The sequence below is a fragment of the Oryzias melastigma genome, linkage group LG1 (assembly GCF_002922805.2).
Source record: "Oryzias melastigma strain HK-1 linkage group LG1, ASM292280v2, whole genome shotgun sequence".
Classification (NCBI taxonomy): Eukaryota; Metazoa; Chordata; class Actinopteri; order Beloniformes; family Adrianichthyidae; genus Oryzias; species Oryzias melastigma.
The window spans coordinates 14702313-14715883 of NC_050512.1; the positions used below are offsets into that span (position 1 = coordinate 14702313).

Sequence of the window (13571 nt, forward strand, 5' to 3'; positions counted from 1 at the left end):
AAAAAAAAAAAAAAAAAAAACGGCAGCAGTGCAGACATTGGGAAGAGAATGCTTTTTTTAGCAGAAACGAGAGGATCAAAGATGGAGAGGCTGCCAGTTGTGCATGGTGACCAGTCCATTAAATATGAGCAACAGAAGCGCTGAGGGGGAAGACGAGGAAGAAGCTTTGAGAAGTGCACACCTGTGTTAACCTTGATAGTCGCCGGTGTCGAGGTGTTGCCAGCACCAGGGATCTATTTCAACTGGATTAGATTTTTTTTTCCTCCGACTCTCCAAGAAGAGCGAGGAAAAAAATCAATACTTAGGAGCACTGCATGACAGGAGCATCATTCCAGAATTGAAGTGGCTGTCAGCCATTGTCATTTGGTGACTTTTGTTCGCCATTGTACTTTTAAGCCCTCATTTTTCTCTCCCTCCTCTTCCTTTCACTCCTTCCATGCCTAACCTATTGTCTGAATTCCCTTGGTGACATTTTATGTTGCAATTTGAAAACTCGGGGCCAAAAGATCAAGTGCAAGAGCATCTTTTGAAACCAATTGGCAGACTGATTCAAAATCCACTTTTGTTTTGTCTCCATTCTCATTTCCTTCTCGTCTCCCAAGACCTCCATCGGGGTCCAGGAGGAATTTATTTGTTGTGTATTTGCATTCTTTGATACCAGACAAGGACAGGGCGATGTCTGGAGAGCTCCTCTGCCCGTTTGTAAATGAAACCCTCGGGGAGTGCTTGTCGACTGATGGGAGAAATTGGAGGTTCTCGGAGAGCTTGTAGCCCTGATGTGCCACCAATGTCAAGAGATTGCAAATCAAGGGCTTTAATAATATCTCCTGGTTTTGTTTCTGCCTTGTGTGCCCTGACAGAAGCCTGAGACTGTGGTTTTGTCAAGAGCTGAGCTGAAGGCTCGCCGCAACAACACTTAAGCCTTTCTCTGTCACTCTAATTGCTAAACATAGAGCTGATCTCTTGTAATGAGTCTTCATTCTATGGTCTATTATGCTGGTTAACCCTCTCAACCCACAGAGGGAGAGACGGGGGAGTCACCAACACATCGTATAATAACAAATTCAGCATTCAGATAAAGCCAGCAGTGGTATCATACTTTTGCTGGCTAATGCTTGTTAGTCATTTATTTTGGCTTTATAGTTGTCAGATTATAACATTTTCAGTTTTAGACAAACCTTTTTTATTGCTTTCTGCTGTCCTGGACTGCAAGGACCCTATTGTTTTTGCATTTATTCTTTCTTACTACTCCTCCAAATACTCACAAATTCACCAGAATTTTCACAAACTAGTACACGGTGAAAATTATTTTTGGGCATGGTAAACACCCCACCTCTTTACCAAAAACAGTATGACATGACAACAGGCGAAAAAAAAAAAGAATTCGGGCCAAAATCTGATGGGGCTTAAAACATTTCTTTTAATATCCTCTAAAAAAAAACAAAATACATATGTCAGGGATATCCAAAGGAAGTTTAAAAACTATTGTGGAATGATTGAAGGATCCACAACTTGGTGGAAAATGTGAAATTTGGCAATTTTCACATTTTCCCACAATATGAGAAAATAAAACTTGTTTAAGCGATGCCCACAAAATTCACACACGGGCAGGTTACGTCTTCTGCCAAAAAATAAATAAATAAATAAATAAATCACTGTTAGGCCCTGATACACATTTCCCCTCTTCCTAAGAATTTCAATCCATCGTCTAACTCTTCAAATTCGATGTTAGGAAGATAATTAAGAAAAAAATGTTGGAATTAGAAGTTGTAGATTTCGAACTCCGTTAGTATGGCAAGCTCCCAAAGAAAGGATTTACCTGTTGTTTGCACTTTTTTTTTTACTGGAATATTGTCAAAATTTAGCACATGAATACATCAGCTCAAACTGAACCAAACAATATGACAAACAATATGATCATATTAGGATTGTGGGCGTGGTTAACAAAAATCTTCATTGCCAAGGAAAGCCAAAAGTTTACTTTTGCCAATTCTTCTAAAGAATACATAAACGTGTTTGTCACTACTAGGCGACCAAAAAATAAAATGTTGGCTATGGAGTTCAAAAATTCAATTCAACAGAGAGAGAAAAGTGTTTTCTTATTTATTTGTCTCGTGCAGGTCTAACTACAGTGGCAAAGGGATGTTGGGCGGTTAGCAGCTGCTCAGCCACTGAGGGCGAGTATAATGAGGTTTAATTGTGGCTTTAATTGTTTTTTCATTTTTTTTTTTCATATCTTAAAATAATCTGAATTTTTGTGTTGCTGCCTCTGATGTTTCTAGGCTATGGTCTTCTCAAAACCAACTTACCAGCAGCACATTGTTCCCTGCGCCCTCCAGCACACCATTATTTATTTCAGCCGTTGACGAATTGTGGGAGACACGACTCTGTGTAATTGACTCGATTAATGCCAGCCATTATCATTTTGTCTCCACCGAGCTGTCTCATCTAGCACGGCCGGCATCCACGCTGCCTGACCCTGTCAGCCAGACCGTGTAATGGAAGGCACTGGCCATGATTACACCGTCGCAAGTTATAACGGTCCTGCTGCCAGCAAGTTGTGCCCTAGTGGCTGTTTAGGAAGCAAACAGCCCACAGTCTACCATTGTTCTGCCTTGGGCTTTTGTTTTAACTTGGGAGATAGACACACAAGTATTTGTTGTCACTCTGAAGTTTAAGAAGAATTTTGTCTGTAAATGTGAACGATCAGAAAACTTGCTAACCTTTTCTAGTAACAAAGGTCTTTCATATTAACCAAGCATATTCCCAGACTTCACATCAGTGTCACCCCCAGCCCCCCCTTTGGTATTAACGCTGACTTGTCTTTTCCACTTAAAAGCAAGCGCAGCTTTGTGTTTTAATGCTAGTACTTATATGTTCAGCTTTTCTGGTTGTTATTATAAGGGCAAGTCTATGAATTTGCCTTTTTCTCCTTTAGTCGACTTTGGCTTTGGATATAAGAAAAGCCCATTACAGCATGGAGGCTTTGGGTGTTTGGGCAGGCTCAACGCACAGGTGATGAAGTGTTTGTTTATGGTTATGAGTTTGAACCCAGCACTGTTGATTAGTCCTGCAGACTTCACATGTCTCGGGCAGACGCAGATGGAAATGGAGTCGGTAGCGGCCTGCTACTTGCTGAAACAGTAAAACAATCTGCATCATTTTTTTGCATTTTTCTTTGGCATTTGTTTCCTTTCTTGCCCAGGTGAACATGCTTTTTACCTAATATTTATTGAACTATGTTCTATTTATATGCAACTTCACCTCAGCTAATCCCGTCCAATGCATCTGCATTCTGCATCAACTCACTAACTTTCCTCTCTGCCGTCGTTTGCCCTCTTAAAGAGAAAAATTCGACTCACTAAAAGATCCTTTTCCCACTGTTCTTTGGCTATTTTTTTTCCCTCAGTCGTCATACCAGAAGGTCAAAGCTCACTTTCAGGCCATCTAAAGAGACATAGATTGATAATTAGGGCCACACAGCCAGCAGAAGACCCTCTGTAATGCAATTTATACCTATAGATTTTCCGTCAGATATGAAATGTTGTTTTTTAAATTGGGGAGGCAGGCCCATAATGAAGCGATTTACTGGTAACTTTGAGGGAGCGTGTGCTATCTGTTCAGTTGTGCTTTTGGGTTAAAAGTTACTGTATCGCTGTTAGATTTATGGTAAGTTAATTAGATGAGGATGATAAGCGCTGCTTGAGAAATGACTAAAATACATTCTTGTGTTCTTTGCCCTTTTTTTCTTTAATAATGTTAGGTTGACAAATTAATTTCTAAAAAAGAAAACTTAAAAAAAAATGTTAAAACACTTGTCACTCCGAAACACACCATAGCTGGAACACAAATTGATTCTGAAGTAAATATTTGAAATGAAAACACAGTTTCAAATTATAGGTGTTATTTCCATAAGGTTTCAGCATGGCTGCACAGTTCAAAGACCCTTTCTGATAACAAATTCTGACAGAGAAAAATGTCCCCTCTGCACACTGAAGGTATCATGTGAGTTGGTGCGCCGGGGGGCATTAAAAAATATACGTCCACTGTGATTAATCAACATGACATAAAGACAGGAGTGAACCCACGCTTGCTCCTGGCCTCTGCTCGGACTGAGGTTCATATATGTGAAATACTGTTGTACATTTTGTTCTGTTCTACTGTTTTAACTGGTTGTATAGTTCTGAATACACCTTAAGAGAAAGTTGAATAAACTCTGCCGGGATGAACTCATGTCCAGCACGTGTAACGCTGTTGTTGTTGTTTTCTTTCTCCAGTCTCTATGTGCTCAGTATGCAGCCGAGAAGCGAGACGAGGAGAAAATGTGCGACCACTTGATCCGAGCAGCCAAGTACAGAGACCACATGACGGGAACACAGCTCATCCAGAAGATAGTGAACATACTGACTGACAAACATGGAGCCTGGGGAAGCTCTTCCTTAAGGTAAAGCTGTATTTTGTAGCATAAAATTTTATTTCTATAAAAAAAAAGTTTTGTTTTGTTTTGTTCCCTCCATTCATTCCACCGCCTGAACATGCTTCCAGATCATTGTAATGACTTTAATCTCATCATTATCTTCCCCATCCCTCAGTACTCATAACTGTGATGAAATTACATGCTCAAAGGTGAAAATGTCAGCTGTGGGTTGAATGATGTATTGACCTGGGAGAAAGATGAAAGCCATTTGAACAAGCTAGGCTCCCATTAAGAACAGAGGGAACCTTATCCTGCGTGTTTGTTTTGCCAAATGGGCAGCAGAATCCAATGTAGCTATTCCCTAATGATTGCTGTTTGTGCAGGTAGTGTGTAATGGTGAGCTGGAGAGCCGGCTGCTGGCTCACACTTGTTAAGCTGAGCCAACTCTCCAGAGACTCCCGAGGAAGGCTGGTTTTGCTTTTGGTTCTGCAGCTGCCTTTGTTGTGCCTCTATTTTTGTTTCCCATATGCAGAGTCGTGTGTTATTTGGAATATTTTCTTCTTTTTTGATGCAGTTTCCCTTCTTTCCGCCATCCATTTCCTTCTCTCAGTTTGTCAATGTGTACTCACACAAGGCAATGCCATTTACTATGGATATTGTGCTTTACTAGCGCCGGCTAGAAAAGGACCCCATTACCGGCCCTTTATGCTGCTCCGCTATTGATGGTTTTCCTAATGGCTGCCGGTAGGTGCAGGGAGCCATTGGCACAGAGCCTCGGAGGGCAGCAGTCTTTTAATAAATCACAATCAGTCTTGTGCCATTACATCAATATTTTTGGTCAATTACTGTGAAGGTCAGGTGGCGCAGGCTCGCACCACATCCCATCGTATGCAAGCACAGGAGAAACATCTGGTGCTGCAAATCCCTGAAAATGAAACCAAAAAACCAGATCATTTTCACTAGTGTACCTGCAGACTTTAAGAATATTCTACATGCATGAAAAAAAAAAGTGGAAATCCAATTTCCAGGTGTGAAACCACAGTCCAGGAACACAAAGATACAGCCACGATTACCTCTTTTTTTTTTGGTTGCAGCATTGTAAAAGCAGAGTCTGCTGGCTCACACTCTATAACAACCTATTCCCCAATGTTTCCATTCAATAAAGGATCTGAAAATGAAAATATTATTTTCTGCACAGCTGATGGGAGTTGTTGTTTCCTCACGGCAGGCATCTAATATCTTTTGACACCTCCTGACCTGCTTGAATGCAATTTGTGTCTTAATATCCAGCTTACGGCAGCTCAGGCCACTAGAGACGAAAAAAAAGGTGTTAGGTGATTTCCTCCTCTATTCCCAGCTTCATCTTTCCTATCTGCGTTTCTCTCCTTGTTTAAGTAATACCACACATTTTCGATTTTTTTCCGTCTTGTTTTCTTCACACCTTTTTGTTTTACTGAGCTTTTCCTGTTCCTCTGAGTGACGTAAAGGGATTCCTTCAACCACACAATCGTCCCTGTCGATCATTTTTTTGTCACCTATTATAAAGACATAGACAGATGCACAGAAAGTGACTACCTGTTACTATATATTTTGTTTGTCCCAGTATTTTAAGACCCTGGAGAACAGAAAGGTAAAAGAACATCTGGCAAAATGGCCACGGATGAAACTGCTGGCAGAAATTTTTTTTTTTTTTTTTTTTCCCCCATCATTGTAGTCGGGGTCCGTGGAGCATTGAGCCAGCTGCAGTGTTTATTTGGGTCAGGAATCATCACATGTATATGACACCTGGACAAAGTTGACAGACAGAGGGAAAATGAGGGCAGATGATGGAGGACGTCGGCACCTCGTCTCCAGAGACAGACTCTCCTTCTCCTCTCCTCTCCTGCCTACTTTTTATTGCATTGTAATACCCTGACTAATGTACCATGGAAATTCACTCTGGATATAGAAAGTATGAAATTTTATAAGAAAATGTGGAAGTGTGATGTAAAATTGTTCACTATTTTTCCACTGTAGCCGCTTCAGTCAACCGACAAAAGCAGTCTCGAGACAAATGTCAGTATTATTCAAGTGTTGAGGCGAGCATTTATTTATTTTTCATATCTGGATTGCTCCAACAAGCCTCTCCTCTAGCAACTCTCAAACAGGAACACCTTAAGCACCAGCTTGCCCCCCCACACGCTCCGTCTCAGCTCCTCCTTCCTCATATAAGCAGCTCATTTTCTGCAGCAGTGCTGCTCTAATGGACACCCTTAGGCAAGAGGCTTCCCGGCCAAGGGACATCCATCTTTTGGCGTGTCACACTCTCGTGCGACAAAAAATCTTTGTGATGTGCACTCCAATTTTTCTCCAGTAAATCAAATCTTCCTTCCTTCAGAAAGACGAATGCTTTGGGGTTGGAGTGTTATAGAGAAAATCAATGGGCGCAAAATTGAAACAGTATGCCTCTGTATTGATCGGCCGTGTGAGATCGAAATCCAACAGCTTTGTAACTGTTCCACTGGACAGTTAGCTGACCTGTAATGGACAAACTATTGATATTAGCATTACTATTTTATCTTGTGCTACGTCATTTCACTACAGCACACTTGAGGGAGGGAAACCAGAGAAAAGCTTCCACTTTTTCCTGAAAACATTTATTTTTTCTTACCTATTGCAAAATGTTGTCAAAATACACATGCAAAAATATCACCAGGAGGTTTTTTATTCAAATCTGCTCTACCTTATTTTTTTGTTGCACGAACACATTGATTTTCCTGTATATCTTAATGGAAAATCGTTTTTTTGTGGTGCAGAGTAAATTGGCATCATAAATTATTTTTTTTTATTAAAAAGAACACTCTACCATATTGATATTGAAAATGAGTTACTAGTATTTTATGCCATCACTGCATATGTTTCAACTGTTCAAGTATCTTATTGCTACTAAAATCCCCCGTCTTGACTAATTTCAGTTCTTCTAAATCTCTCAAAATTCCCTCCCGAATTCCTTTTTGGAAGACAGGACTGCTATATATAGAATCTGTGTGTTATTGTGACATTTTTCTGATGATTGAGGACATATATTAAGAAAACTGAGCTCAAAGAGTAATTTTTAAGTATTTTTAAATGCAAGTCGTTGTGAATCAGGAGCAAACAAAAAAATGTAGTTTGAAAACTAGCTTATTTGTGACATAGAAAATGTAAAAATTTTATTTTTGCTAAAAATGGCATAATCAAAATTAAAAGACCACCGGGAACGCTTTGAAATCAAATCAGAAGATGATCAGAGTAGGTCTTTAAAGGGCCGATATTATGCTATTGTTAAGCCTTTCCGATTAAATTACATCCATATATATAATAATATATCAACTTTGGCACACTAAAGAAAACATAATTAAAGAAGTGTGAGTATTTTTTAAATCTGCTTTGAAAGCCGAAATTAAACCAGCGACCTAAGGATGTCATCACGTTTTATCCATCTTCCTCCACTCAACCAACTAAGCTATCGAAGGGCCCTGCAACAGACATGGCGATCTGTCCAGGGTGTACCCTGCCTTTGTCCAAAAGTGGCCAGCATAGGCTCCAGCAGCCTTGTGACCCCGAAAGGGACAAAGTGGTTAAGAAAATGGATAGATCGATGGAGTTTTTTTTCTTTTTTTGTGAATTATTTTCCTATCCAAAAGTAAAACACCTCGATCTCTGAGGCTCCGCCTTTCGCTCTTTGTGCGTACTGTCTATTTCATGACATCAACCTGGAGTCTGCATCAGCAAACAAACATCTGAGGTTGCAAAGATGGATGTGCCTATTATATGTATATAAAATGAAAGCGTGTTGTCGATCACTCTGCTCCATGAAAAAATTGTGTGTGTTAGCTTGTTCCCCACTTTGTGACCTCACAGTGAGATGATTTGCTCTACTCTGTGAATTAGAAGGGGCTGGTGCTCAGAGATGCATGAATGGATCAAATTACCACTGTGGGGATGTTTTTCTTGATAAATTAACATCATAATACACTTAAAACCTAAAAAGTTGATTTTGCATAATATAAGCCCTTTAATGAAACTTGCCAAGTTTAGTTTTACGTTTTTAATTTACAAAAAGGCTTTAAAATTCTGATTGTTTCATCCGTCTGAAAGAAGCTCCTTATTGTTAGAATGCTTGTCAGGCTACAGTTTGACTCTGTTGACAAGGACCTAATAATGTGGCTTTAATGCCTGGTAAACCTTCTCCTGGATTTCTAGTTTAAATGGGCAACAATTGGTGTTGACTGGCTTGGCTCTTCAGGCTGGTTATGTGTAAGATCCATGCTCTTCATTCAATCTTTAGAGAACAACACTGAGGGAACTGCTGTGGTTGGAAATGCTCAGCATTTGTTGTTTTATCTCCCTTTGAAATCCTATATACTTGTGTCCTGATTTTTGCAGGCTGGAATAATTTGATGTTTTTCCTCAAACATCACAAAATAACTTTTTAGCTAAATATATAGATATATATATATTTTTTTAGGGTTTTTATCATATTTTTTTCTTGTTTAAATAATCAGAAAATTGCAATTTTAATCTTTGTTTAACTTTTTTCTTGTTTTTCTCCAAAACAAAGTTCTGTGGTCATATTTAGAATATAGATATTCTTGTCATGCTAAATTGAATTTATGTAAATAAATATACATTATTGCACGAGAAGCTAAAGCAGGTTGATTTATCTCCACCTGAGTGCTTTCATTCTAAACCTAAATCACCATTATGGTACATAATGGCGAATGTAATGCATTTTTCAGAGCCGAGGCCTGCACAGCGTCTGCACCACCTCGCGTGTGTTTTATAGACACACTGTACATTACAGCTGCTCCGGTGCTGTGGATGCACGACTGAAAAAGGAAATGGGACTCTAGCACGTCAATGAAGATTATAACCATAGGAAACAAGAGCATAACAGTTTAGAATACACAGACCTGCGGAAATGCGTGACACGAAAGGGGCAGGAAGACTGAGAGGAGGAGGAGATGATCGGTGTAAGAGAGGCACGGAGTGTAACTGAAGAACCTAAAGTTGAGATTTAGATTGGATAAGGCTGTCACACTTTTGGCATCGTTTCCCCTAGCGGTAATTACACGCTGAGTGGTCGAGTAATGCTAAACTACTGCTGTCATTTTTTTTATTTCCTTTACGTTGGAATAAAATTAAAACTTTTTAAATTGCAAATTCTAATACACTTATTTATTTTCCTGAGTATCAAATTATTTTATTTCCAAAAAAAATGCAACATTTGGGCTTAACTTGTAGGTTTGAATGTGCAAAAAGCCGTTTGGTTTGCTAAGCTGCAGTCTAAACACAGCCGTGACCCGATGTGCTGAGCGCTGACAGCTGCAGCAGTCTGCAGCTCCTGTCTCAGGAGATGCCTGTTTTCTCCACTCCAGGACTCTGACTACTTCAAAACCAATTAGCCAGGGCCCGCATTGTGATCATCCATCTGCCTTGATGCACTCCTAAACACGCAGTGTAAATATACAGTGATACAATACAAGCCTGACCCTCCGTTAGGCTCCTTTCATTGTAAGCCAGCCTTCCGTTTCTCCTACGAAGACGTCTCCAACTCCTTAAACGGCTTGAAAGGGAAAACCGTGCTTTCATTAATCATTCGCCGGGGCCTGTGCCCGGGACAGAACTCTCACGACTCTGACAAAAAGGATGTTCCTGAACCCTCGAGGGAGACCATCCGACTTTGAACGACGTGCGTTCAAACCAGTCCCACATGATAGCATGCTACAAAGGGCCCTACCATGCAGCCTGTTTCATGGATATGAATTAGAATATAGCCCTAATGATAACATTTACTTGGACTGTATATACAGTACAGTGGCTGAGCCTGCAAGGAATAGTAACAAAGTGTCACAGCGAAACATATTAACAGCTGATGATGTCCATATGTTAGCATGGTTAAATGCTGAAGCATAGATTCACTAAACAGCTTCTGTTGGAGCGCTTAAAGTGTCAACAAAAAGTATACGTACCAAAAAAAATATATGCATACTAAATCAGCCAAACTAGAAATGTGTCCGTTTACTCTGATCTATTTACATCTCCGATTCCCCCGACCCCCTCTGTGTTCACTATTTCCTGTCTTACAGCGGCTTAGAAATGTCATGGAATGCTAGCTGAGAAGTATGGAGGGGAAGCCTCCATCCCAGAAAGACCAATTACACTGTGGTGCCTCTTCACCTCAGTGCTCACAGCAAGACGGCATTCTATAGCAACTATCAGATTTATGCCTTTCATATACCCCTAAGGAAGTATATGGCCTCAGTGGAGCAAGGTCACGATAAAAGGGCCCTGATCAATAACCGAATGAAAAGCCATTTGGGAAGTTTTTAGGGCTATTTTTTTTCTCCTTTCTGCCTGGATGCAATATCTGCTGAGTATCGATTGTCCAGGGCCAGTAGTTAGTCAGAGGCTATCTCCTTTGACTAACCCCTTTGCAGCATGTCAGCCACCCCCCTTCTTCCTCTTGATAGATTGGTAAGCTTCCAGCCACTGTAATTACAACATGGAGCCAGCAGGTCATTTATTTTGCTACATTCAACATTTACCAAAAAGAAGAGTAAAAAAATCCCTTTATCTTTAGCATCAAGCACTTTCCTGTGCAACTAAAGCAAGAAGAGGAGCATATAAAACACGAGTGCTATAAAAAGAGGAAAGCGTTGTGAAGACAGAGTAACGTTCTGTACTCACGGATGCTCGGCTTGGATTCTTAATCTATTTTATGCTTTCACCTTTGTGTGTTTGGGATCTAGTGCAGCAACGCAAAGCCTTAATGTGATGTTGCTTTATTTATACCTTTTTTTTACTTTCATATTACATACACACTGGGATGTGATGCACATTCAAGAATGCGCTAAATGGGCGTTTGGCTTTTAGCATACAGTGTTCATACTGGACTGTCCCTACCTGATACTAAAGCATGTGCTCAAAGTCGGAAGAGGCTTGTTGTGAAATGTCAACACATTGCAAATCTGCAGGATTTTTCGTTCACAGCTCTTTTCTGTTATATGAAAGACTTTGTGTGTTATAATTCCAGCCAGACACAAACTACAATTTTAAATTTCTCCTTCATGATCAGTTTTCAAAGGGTTGGTACTTTTGTGTTTTGAAAATTATGTTATTTATGGCTGTCCCTGATTGGTCAAAGTTCAGCTGGTTTAACTTTTAATACGTGTTTTGTATGTAGAGCCCAAAACAGACTTGAAACTTGCGTTGCAATGCATGAACATGAGCTTTTTTGAACATGTGTGTTTACAGAGACTTTTCAAGTGGTTACTTAACCACACGTTTTCAATTCCAGTATGAAAGTAGCATAGGACATGGGTTCATATACATATAGAAAAGAAAAGAGATGACTGGATTGCAAGAACCTGATTGAGATGCTCAGACCGCACATTATGTTTAAGACCTATTCCAAGCATTTTTTTAGGTATTTTTTTAAACAGCATTCCCTGTTATCTTTAATTATGATTATACCATTTTTAACCAAAATCAATTTTTTTGTATGTGTGTTATTACTCATCACAAAAATTCCACATGAACATGTTAAAAACACAACATAAAAAACATAATTTTCAACACAAATGCGCTTGAAAGGTAAGAATAAGATTTCAGATCATTTTAATCTGGAACAAAACTCTTCAGTGTGCACAAGAATATTCTCATAGGATAGGGTTAAACATAAATAAGGGGAAAAAAGGGAAAAAAAGTTGAGAATCCTGTTAAAAATGGAACTCAATCCACCAAATGCAATCAATGTTAAAATAAAATTGATTTTAAGAGGATTGAAACATGAAAAATGTAGAAATGCAGTCTGCATTCTGTTGCATATTTGATTTAAGGTGCAATGTAACTTTTCTTTTCCAGGAAAAAAAGGCCTTTTTACCTCTTAATCCCAGCTAAGCTTGAGCTCCTCCGCTGTTTTTCTTTGGGGATGCTGAGAAATGTGGCGTGTGGCTGTACATGTTCAGATTTGTCATAGTGTTCAAGATCAGCTCTGAAAGCTGGAGGTCAGGGGATTATTACAATGAGCTCGTAATGACAGAATTATGCAACTCCAGTCCACTGGATGCCCTCATTAACTCGCCCGCAGTGGTGATTAATGGCCTTAAATGCACGTTGTCAAAATCAAAGGAAAAAATGTGACTCTTCATCAAAAATACAGATGGTACCATTTTGGTGTCCGAGCTTGAGTGAACACTCTGATGTTTAGATAACACTTTTTTATGTATTTGGAAAAAAAAAATACAAAAAAAATATTTATCTTGACTGGAAATGATCATGCATTTTGTTTTTTTTTCCTCATAAAGAATGTGATTTAATTGAGTGTAATTGCGGGGGTTTTGTTGATGAATTTACATCAAGTCTAATTGTTGCTAATTGGAGGCCTCATGCTAAGCTGGTGATAATTAGGCCTTGATTTGCATGATTTCATTTGCCTGCACTGCATTATGGGAGACTGCTGCCTTTTGGCATCCCCTCATGGGAGTACTCTGATCTTTATGTGATATTAACATTACGCTCTTTCCTGCTCATTTTTCGAAATATGTTAGATGAATAAATTGGTTGGAAGAGCCCATTTTTATAAATATTTTTTTATATTTAACGCATTGTTGTTTTATCAGCGTGATAACTGGGAGATTGCTATAGATTATACTAGAGTTTATACTTTTTTTTTCCTTTTTGAGCATTGATATTCTTTTATGTGACACGTATTTTGCATCATATTGTATACCTGTTAGATATAAGCTAAAAAAAAACAATTTAATTTTGATGATTAATTGTAAGGATAGGTAAGCTAAATATGGACTGTCATTTAAGGGAACAAAATTAAAACATTTCCATTCCTGTGACCCCACCATCACCTCTGTTAAATCTCATAAATGATGTTAGCTGCTGTGAATTAACACATGTAGATTGTCTCCTAAACACCTCATTGGTTTAGTAAAAATAGCCATCAATGCACGTGAAGAAAATCACTTCAGCACGACTTAATCAGGCCGTACAATCTCGCCGGGGTGGTATTTGGTGCCGTTTCATTTTAATTTGAGCTGGGAGATCCCATCAAATCCATCGCTGCCACCATTTGACAAAGAGCTGGTGCTCCAACAAGCGCTCCTCAACATGACAAATC

General features: G+C 39.3%; 1 protein-coding gene across 2 annotated transcripts in view; it reads left to right on the forward strand.

Annotated features, from left to right (window-relative positions):
• The window catches only part of lrba (LPS responsive beige-like anchor protein), a 176747-nt gene that overhangs the window by 87452 nt on the left and 75724 nt on the right, over positions 1 to 13571 (forward strand). For both annotated transcript variants that reach the window (XM_024259407.1, XM_024259408.2), the window contains exon 36: positions 4278 to 4444. In XM_024259407.1, the coding sequence (XP_024115175.1) occupies positions 4278 to 4444 (167 nt within the window). The remainder of the gene's footprint in view (positions 1 to 4277; positions 4445 to 13571) is intronic.